Source organism: Dendroctonus ponderosae, unplaced genomic scaffold (genome assembly GCF_020466585.1).
Source record: "Dendroctonus ponderosae isolate FM_Combo_2020 unplaced genomic scaffold, Dpon_F_20191213v2 Dpon_F_20191213_8, whole genome shotgun sequence".
In the NCBI taxonomy this organism is placed as follows: domain Eukaryota; kingdom Metazoa; phylum Arthropoda; class Insecta; order Coleoptera; family Curculionidae; genus Dendroctonus; species Dendroctonus ponderosae.
In genome coordinates this window covers 734892-744806 of record NW_026019016.1, presented here as the reverse complement: position 1 = coordinate 744806, position 9915 = coordinate 734892, and the positions used below count along the sequence as shown (strand labels likewise).

The window sequence follows — 9915 nt, the reverse complement described above, 5'->3', positions numbered from 1 at the left end:
GAACAGTGTAAGCGTTCAAGCAAACCACTTCTGAAGATGCAAGCCACTCGTGCTTGCGAAACGTCAAGAAGAAATTCTACCGAACGACGGCCTAAAACCCGAAAAACCCATTAGTTTCAAGGATTGGCCTCGAGAAGTCCATGTCTTTTGATAATCCTACTATTGATTTAAAAATTCAGAATCAACTTGAAATCTTGCATTGATTACCATTCACTAAATGGCATACACCATTTATTTATGTCTTTATTTGTTATTTAATCAGGAACAATTTCGGCATGATTGCTTATATTTCCTTAATTTGATCGAACGCTTTCGTTGTTTTTTGTTTCAAAACACTTCGTGCTTAATATTGGATGTACCAAATTAAAATAATCAGAAATTATGAATTGTGGCGCTTTTTAAACAAATAGAAAGTGATGTGAAAAGTTCAAAGTGAATTGTTCAAGTGGTAGAACAACTGTTACATTGTGCTTTATGTATGGCATGGGTGAATGACGGAAATGAATGGTAACTCATATATTTGCTAACGCTTTGCCGAATTCTCGCATTGAGCAACATTTGCATAATCGTCTTAATTGTCGCCATTGGATCACTAATCCGCAGATAATTGGCCATTTGCTAATAACCCCTTTTGGCTAATCATTGATTATTTCAAAACGATTTAAAGAATATAATGCGATTTACAAAAACACAACTTTATACACATTTGAGTGTTTCTTTCAATTGGGTTTACCCCAATTTTTCACCAAAAAAAAAGCATACAAAAAAATCAACTGGGCAGGTTTTGAATGCGAACTCACATGGATGTTCGCAGTTAATTACTAAAAAATTCTAATTCTTAGGTTGGTACAAGGTGAAGTATTCAGGTCTTCTAGATAACCTTGTTATGTAAACCGGAATTTTTCAACAAAACATAATACATTATTTCGCTTATTGTGGCAGATTCTTGATTTGGCAGTTCAAAGAACTGAGCTAATTTGGTTTACACGAGGCTACAAATAGTTAACGATTCTTTTCATTCTGTGATCATTATTAGCCGAGATTCATTTCCATTGGGTTCGTGTTAGTTACAGATATTTTAAAATCTGACCACTCACAGCTCAGATTAATTAGTTTGGGAATAACAGCCAGTTGACTGATGAAAGAAATGATTAAAAAGGAAATTAATTTTTTTGAGGTATTTTATTCATCGATCACTGTTTGCAGGCATTAATTTCACATAAAAAAAATCAGTGGCTGTTATATCAGGAACATATCAAACGAATGGATAAAGACACGAAAAAGGTCAGATTCGAACCTTGACATGTCAGACTAAACAGGGTTTTTTCGCGCCGCACTTGACCTTAGAGGCATAATTACTCTGGAGAAAGAACGATAAATCAAGGAATATGAACAAAACATATGGAATTAATTAAACCATATGTGCTACTGATTTTTCACAGTTTATCGGTTAAACCTCGCATAGGAAACATATTGCAAATGAACACTAAACGAGCCAACCAGCTACAATCGAACCAGAATCTCAACTCGTCCTTTTACATGCTTCCAGTTACGCAATATATCTAGAATAAAAATGCTATACATGAAGAACGAGAACGCTTTGCATTGGCAGTGGGATTATGAGATTGCTATCGAAAATAGAACAACCATTCTAGAGGATGGTGTTGATTAATGCATTGTTATTCGCTAATAACATTCATTTATTGTATCCAGCCAATAAAACTGTTATTTTTTGCTTTTAAATCACATGTGGAGGATCGTTGTGGGAACATGTATTGAACATGAATATACGGGAATTTGCTGCTGACGTTTCGCCAGCACGAGTGATGCTCAATCAAAACTCGAAAACTTTCATCATTTTTAAACTGACTTTTGTGGCTAACATAACCAGTTATTCTTCAAAAAAATATTCCGTCCAAACTGGTGGAGATTCAAAGGTCTCTGTTGTGGTCACAAATAGAGCAAACTTCACTCTATGATTTCTCATACCTTAGTTTGATTCGATTCTGATGATTGAGACTTTTTTTGAGTGAAACTTGCCCTGCATTTTAAGCAACCATTTAACAGCCGTTGTTCAAAAATTGATCACGACCAAACCAGTACAGATTGAAAAGCGTCTTGTGCGGTAGCAAATAGAGCAGATATCACTCAATGATTCTGCAGAGCTTCATTTCTTTCTTTCAAGGTTTTGACTGAATCTGGGGAATTTTTCAAAGTAAGACTTGCACTAACTTTTGCGTCTAAATTTAGCTGCCGTTCTTGAAAATTATTACGACGAAACTTGGAGATTGAAACTCGTCTTTTGTGGAAGCCGATAGAGCAATCTGCACTCTATTATTTTTTAGCGTATCGTTTCTTTGCAGGTTTAGACTGAATTTTCGGACTTTTTCAACAATTACACTCGCAATGAATTTCGAGGATAAATTTAACCGCGGTTGTTCAAAAATTTGTTACGACCAAACCAGTAGAGACCAGTATGCATCATTTGAGGCAATAAGTAGCAAAAAACCTTTCTTTATGGTTCAGGAGAGTAGCGTTTTTCTGCAAGTTTGGGCTCAATTTTGACAATTTTTTAAAGAAGAGTTACGATAAATTTCAACGTTATATTTAATCGCCGTTCTTCAAAAATTCATTACAACCAAACTAGCAGATAATAAAACGTACTTTTTAAGGCAATATTTAGACCAAACTTCACTCTACGATTCTTTAAAGTGTCGGGTCCTTGCAGGCCTGGACTGAATTTTGAGAATTTCTCAAACAAGAACGGCAATAAGTTTCGAGATTACATTTATTCGCTGTTCCTCAAAATTTTATTCCGGCCACACAAGTAGCGTTTGAAGCGCGCCTTTTAAGCCAAAAATAAAGCAAACATCACTGTGTGATTCGGCAGAGTTTCTTTTCCTTGGAGCTTTGGGCTGAACTTAAAGAATTTTTCCAAGAGAAACTTGCAATAAATTTCGAGAATAGATTTAACCGCCGTTGTTCAAAAATTCAGTTCGACCGAACTAGTAGATATTGAATCGCGTGTTTTTATGCAGTAAGTAGAGCAAACTTTGCTCTATGATTCCCCACACTTTAGCTTCCTTCGAAGCTTAAGCTGATTTTTGAGAATTTTTCAAAATAAAACTTGCACAGAATTTCGGGAATACGTTTAACCGCCGTTGTTCAAAAATTCAGTTCGACCAAACTAGTGGAGATTGAAACGCGCATTTCGCTGCAGTAAATAGAGCAAACTTCGCTCTATGATTACTCACACTTTGGTTTCCTTCGAAGTTTAGGCTGATTTTTGAGAATTTTTCAAAATGAAACTTGCACTGATTTTCCAAAATAAAATTGACCGCTGTTGTTTAAAAATTAATTATGACCAAACCAGAAGAGACTGGATCGCGCATTTTATGGCAATGCATTGAGAAAACTATGTTCTATGATTTCACAGAGTGTCGCCTCCTTGCAGGCTCCGCTCGAATTTTGAGAATTTTTTAAAATGAGACTTGCAATGAATCTTAAGATAAAATTTACCAGCCATTGCACAAAAATTCATTACGACCAAACCAGTAGCGATGGAAACGCGCGTTTTATGGCAATAAATAGAGCAAACGCTGCTCTATCATATCAGAGAGTACCGTTTCGTTGCATATTTGGGCTGAATTTTGAAAATTCCTCGAAATAAGACTTGCAATAACTGTTGCCACCAAGTTTATCCTCCCTTGCTCAAAAATTAATTGCGAGCAAACTATTTGCGGTGAAAAAGTGAATCGAGCTGATCCCACTCTATGATTCCGTAGAGTTCCATTTTCTTGAAGACTTCAGTTGAACATAAAGAATTTTTCAATATCAGACTTACATTGAATTTTGAGAATAAATGTACCCGCCGTTGTTTAAAAATTAATTGCTACCAAGCTAGTTGAGATTCAAACGCGCCTTTTGCAATGATAAATAGCGCAAATATCACACCATGATTTATAAAAGTTTTACTTTCTTGATGGTGTGGGCGAATTTCTCAAAGTCAGACTACAATGAGTTTTGAGTGTAAATTTACCCGCTGTTGTTCAAACATCCAAATACAACCAAACCAGTTGAGATCGAAACGCGCCATTTGCGGCCATAAATAGAGCAAACTTCACTCTATAATCACCCTGTTTTTGAGGCGATTTCAGAACGTTAATGAATTATACACGCAAGCCGGAGAACATGAAACCCAGAGACTGTCAAACTATTGCAAGCTCAATAGAGAAAAACTCACATTTTTCCCAGTCCAAAGGTCGTTCTGATGATTAAAAAATTAACATTGTTTAAAAACAATTCCGCAATTGCTTATTTGGTATGTTAATTTATTAATTACCGCAACAATTCGTCAAAAAGTGATAGATTGGCGTGGTGCTGCTGCCTCTCTGGTACGTCTCAGTAACATCTGATTTGCATCGGAATTTACCAACACTTATCTAACCCGTCTGGAAGTGAATAAATCAGGCAGAATTTTGAAAAATTAAGACTAATGATAACAGCCATCAATAAATTATGACTGGGTGGTTTTTAATAGAATACAATGCTAATTGCACGGATTTCAAATAGTTGGCTCACAATAAATCGTTATGAGGTTCATTTTAGCGGAGTTTGCAACTGGACAAACGTTTCTCATTTTGCTTGGCTTGATGCAATTTATTCGAAATAATTGCTCCTCTTCATGTAAATACGCAACACGTAATCGAAACTTGCTTACCCCTATAAAGTGTATGGACATCGGGTTTATTATCTCTTAAGTACTATCGCATTAAAACAAGCCACTAATCAAGCCAGTTTCTATAATCTTTAATCTATATAATGGTGTTTTATTGTACACCAGGCGCTCGAGATTGCAATTTTAATTGCAGATTTGATGTTGTATTTTCCTCGACCGCTATTTTATTTCTAATAGGAATCTAAATCTATAATGGCTGCCTGTTCTAGACTACCAGAGTTCATTTACAAGGACGCTGTCAAGGTTAATTGCATTTTACATTTGAAGGCAAAAGAAAAGCCATTGAGTTGCGCTTTGTCAGTTGAATCATTTACCGGAAAAGACTTTGATGAAATGAAAACTTCCCAAAGTGTCTTGATGGTCAAACTTTCCCTACAAAGACCGGAGACTGTCACGTTTTTATACAATGAAGGAAATATTCGATCTAGGTATGCACAAAAAACCCTGCTGCATAAAACATAAGCAAGAGCCAACATGTCACGATCTGGTGAGCACGCCAAGGGCAAGGGTCGATGAACATCCTCTGATATGAACGTGTTTTCATTCTTCCCCAACTCAAATACTCAAAGAATATGCCTGAGTTGGGCACAGTTTAAGTGCGATTGGTAGCTCAAGCAAACGGATGTTGTCATCGTTTCAACGAACGGAAAAAACAACGGTTTGTCGTCAAAACATTTCAATTAGAATCAGTTTAAGTCGAATTAGAGACGAATCAGTTTTATTGAAAAGTAGCGTTATGCAATCGAGCCGTTTTCATTTAAGTGTGCGCATTGCACTAATCAGCGAACGATGAAATGACCGTAAAATGTTACGGAAGGACTGGAGACAGACAATTGAAAAATCCGTTTATATAACCATTATTTACACGTAGTTCGGACTAGGAGATGTTTAGTAGACGAGTCTGCCTGCAATTGTCCAGGAAGTTCATTAGCATTTTACATGGTTGTTGCTTTCAAAACCGGCTCCTTTCTTCTTCTCCTACTTCTCCTGTATTATAGGCGCATGTTCTTCTACACACGCCTCACGTCTCAGTGAAAGAGGATTCCCAGGTTCAACCTCTTTCCAACATACACCTCTGTGTGAATTTTTATTCCCTCCGGACCTCCTCCAACTCACGCGAACAAGCGATTTTTTTCTCAACAGAAATGTGCATGTGAAATTTCTCCGAAATCTTCCCGAATTTGTCGGAAAGTCGTTTCGGTAGATCGTCCAACCATTCATGTGAAATTATGTATCATATACCAGTAGTCCAGCCTTGATCCTCAGGGTCGGAATAAAGTGAGAATATTAAAACGCCATAAATGAGGAAAACAAAACGGCTCGATGCGCTCCATGCGGGTACGATAACCCTTTCGTGATAATGAGGCTATAAATTAGAGATTGGGCCCCCGCACAAGGCCAGGGCCGGACTGGTTTTCACCGTTAAACCAAACGCAAAAATCGTGAGCAAAATGGTTAATCACTTCTGGTATTTTCAGTCCGCGCAGTTTCCTTTGTTTCACTGTTCCATCTACGCGATAAAGAATGGATGAGTCGAATTACCATGCATTTAAAAATTGATTGTTGTCTCATTGGCAATTTCTAGAATGTTGAGGGTGTTTTTCGAAAGTTATTGCAACATTTCTTTATTCTAATTATTTTTAAATTTGCGCGATACACCTTCAGTTTCTGAATCAATTTCGCAGCTAAAAAAATCCCAATTTGAGAACCTAAACATGAAACTTTGCAAGGAAATACAGAAGAAACGCGTAAACTTTTTTCTTGTACAATAGAAACCTTCATTCGTTCATCTGTTGAATGGGCGAAAGTTCCCAAATCCTCCACTAATTTAATGTCGACTAAATCCCAACAGTTCATGAGACGAGTTTCCTAATCGATCAACTTGATGGTGCAAATATATACCTAATCAATAATATCATTTCAACATTCAATTTACGATCCCATGCGTTTCCACACGTTTCAGACCCTCACATTGTAATGCACCTAATTATTAATGGCGACGCGGAATTAAATCAAGTGGTAACACACTTCTTTAGCACTCTTTCAATGTATGGCCTTCGATGGCGTGTGCTGCGTGTATGGAATGATTAACTTTACCGTTCGGTTCCAACATAGAGCAAGAACTTTAATTGCGTTTACCGAAATAATTTTTATAAACTTTTTTCCGCAGGCCTTGATTGGCTTTCATCGGGAAAAGGCCAGCGGAGTCCGTTAAATCTTGAGTTCAAATAGAAACATCGAAAAACTGTTCGAATTAATTATATTCTATGAATCATTTTTGAAAAAATGAAAATTTTTTCAAAATGTCTTAAATTTTACATAATTTTCAGCTCACGGACGCGAGGAATGCATCGAACTAATTGGAAAACATGCTAGAAGTTTCAGATACAAATTAATAGCCATTTTCGGACGTTTTTTAAGTGTTCACGCTCTTTAACCGACAATTTCTTCCTTATTATTGACCCAAACACTTTACAAATGCATATTTGTGACCTGGCGTCGAAAGGAATCGATTGATGATCCGAATTAATTTCCGTTTCGACGGTAACTTGCGCTGAATTTGCACTGCAAAAAGAAAAATAAACCAGCAATTTACTCGCATTTTTCAAACATCTGCTCCTTCAAGGCTTATCTAAAATTCTTCCAATTTTTAACTTTTCGAGTGTCAACTTTTTGAATGGAGTTAAAATTATCGCATTCGGTGCCAAAGACGTAACTTTATATGGGCATGACGATCATTCTTTCCACTGTTCTATAAGCGATATTAATTCGTTAAAACCATAAACTACATACTCTGTCAAGGCAAACATAAATGTCTAATCAATATTGCTCAATAATGAATTAAACGGTCGGCTGAAGTCCTTTCATGGTAGCCATGCGGCAAACCATTGCCTAACGACTGTTAAAAATTGATTTTTGGCCCATTAAACTGCAATTGTTGCCCAAATTCTCGCTATTCATGTCACTTAATTTTCATATTAGCCATCGGAAAAAAAACTATTTCTGATATGCAAAAATTGGGAAATTGCCATCATTTTACATAACTGCTTGATCGGTTATGGCTAGAGTAAGTGAAGTGTGTTTTATGGCACATTTTTAGAGCTTCAGCTTAAACAAGAGATGAAAAGTTCATAATATTCGAAGAAACTTTTACAGTCATTTTTGGGATTTGTTCTTTGGAGAACTTGAGCGATCTTTACGGGTTTTAATGTGTGTTTGCTTATATTTTTATTAATTGTTGCAAAGTGGACTTGGAAAAAATCTTAAATCCAAATGTATATTTAACGGATTGCATAAACATAACCGAAAAAAGAGCCCACCTTAAAAACGGTTAACATGGTTCTGTGACCAAGCGAAGTGTTTTACCATTATTTATCGCTTTGTTATGCTACTTGGCAAAGTCAAGGTGAGTTCATAATGCCAAATTACCATTAAGTAAGTACCGTACTTTCCGCACTGAACTGGCATAACAAAAATGGCAAATTCAATGATTGAATCAACAAAATCCGACTCTAAAACCGCATGGGAAAACTGTATTTGAAGTTGTCGACAATTATTTGAGCAAAAAACTTACAAAGAGGATGATCGACTCTCCCGCAGCCCTTCTTTGGGTGGCGACATTCTAGAGCGATGATCGTGTGAAGGCTTAGCTCTCATGCTCTGGTTTATTCGCATATGTCTGGGTTGGAGTGGAGGCGGCGCCTCCTTCACTGGGCTTTCAGCTATTGAAGCTCTCTGGGCTCTGGAAAATGTATCGAATCGCTCGAATTTGTGTTCCAGATTATTGACAAATTCAAATTAGGATGTTTGGGGAAGGAAATGAAAATTAGTCTCCAATCAACAAGGTTTTCTGTTGGGTTTTTTTGGGTTTGAGTGTCTTTGCGAGACAATGGGCAAACCGGTAGGAGACTTCCGTTAAAGACTTCACCATTGAAAACGCTAAACCCAACCAGAAGGTTTCAAGCTTCTTAATATAAGAGGAAGAAAAATGTACTGAAAATTATGCATATTCTGCCCTGCGAAGACAGGAAGTCGTATCTGCAAAAACGAAGTTTTGAGATATTAAGCAATTTGTAAATTATGACATGCCATCTTCGCTTATTTGCAAAACTTCACGTTAATAAACTTACACAAGAAATCTTAACGTTGTAAATTTCGGGATTTGATAAAAACATTGACTTTTGTTAGATACGACTTTTTGTTTTAGTATCCTCATACTATTAAGGTATACACATACTAAGTAATTTTGCAGTATAGTACTCATAGTTTAGCAAATAACATAAAGTTGAGTTCAATCAATGGTCCACTAAATTTGGTCCACTCCCTTTTAAAATGAACCTCAACAAAATTTGCTAAATAAGGTTTAGGTGTAATTTTGTTCATTTTGAATCTTGCAGAATAGCCAATGAAATCATGAAAATCATTAAGGCTCATTTCAATCATCTCTGCCCTTGAACTATTTGATTTTTTAACACACATTTTAAAATCCTCGAAATCTAATACTTTTCCTGTTTGTTTTAAAGACTTTTCCACTTGGAAAGAGTCAGCGGACATGAAAGTTTTGTCAGATTGTAAATATTTTAATTTTAATAAACTTAGATTTACTTCTAACGAGTTAATAATAAAAACAAAAAATCAATATAAGGCCCAATTCTTGTTTTGCGAAGCGCAGTTATCTAGCCAAATTGTTATTTCTTTAACATCACGGTGAAACAACAGGAATTTGCAAAAGGTTGATATTAGATCAGATTTACTTCTTCCAGCCACGCCTTCATGCCAAACAAGAGCGACCGGCTTATTTGCAAGGGATTGCTTTCCCAGAGCAACAAAGCATTCGTTAAAACAAATGATCCTTGGTGTAAAAATGATTTCTTTAAACATTTCACAGTGATTTCTTTAAATTCACTTTATTATATTTGTGATATAATAACCACCTTTTGCAAGTCTTCAGAAACAAATAATGATTCAGATCCTGCTTTTGTAGATACGTCATTTTTATATTCAGTTCTCGTTTCTATGGCATTTTCATAGCGACTTTTCCATTTTTGGCGATCATCGCAGTCGGGATCAGTATTTTCTATATCATGTTTTAAGTTTTTGGAGTGAAGGTTGAATGTTTCGCATTGCCAGCACTACTCATGACCGAGCACAGTAAACGAGATATTCATCTCAGCTAC

The 9915-nt window shown here is 36.3% G+C and overlaps 1 protein-coding gene across 1 annotated transcript in view; it reads right to left on the bottom strand.

Annotated features, from left to right (window-relative positions):
* LOC109544746 (protein Shroom) overlaps positions 1–9915 on the bottom strand; it is a 63787-nt gene that overhangs the window by 39273 nt on the left and 14599 nt on the right. The window contains exon 9 of the mRNA XM_019915063.2: positions 8313–8480. Within this exon, the coding sequence (XP_019770622.2) occupies positions 8313–8480 (168 nt within the window). The remainder of the gene's footprint in view (positions 1–8312; positions 8481–9915) is intronic.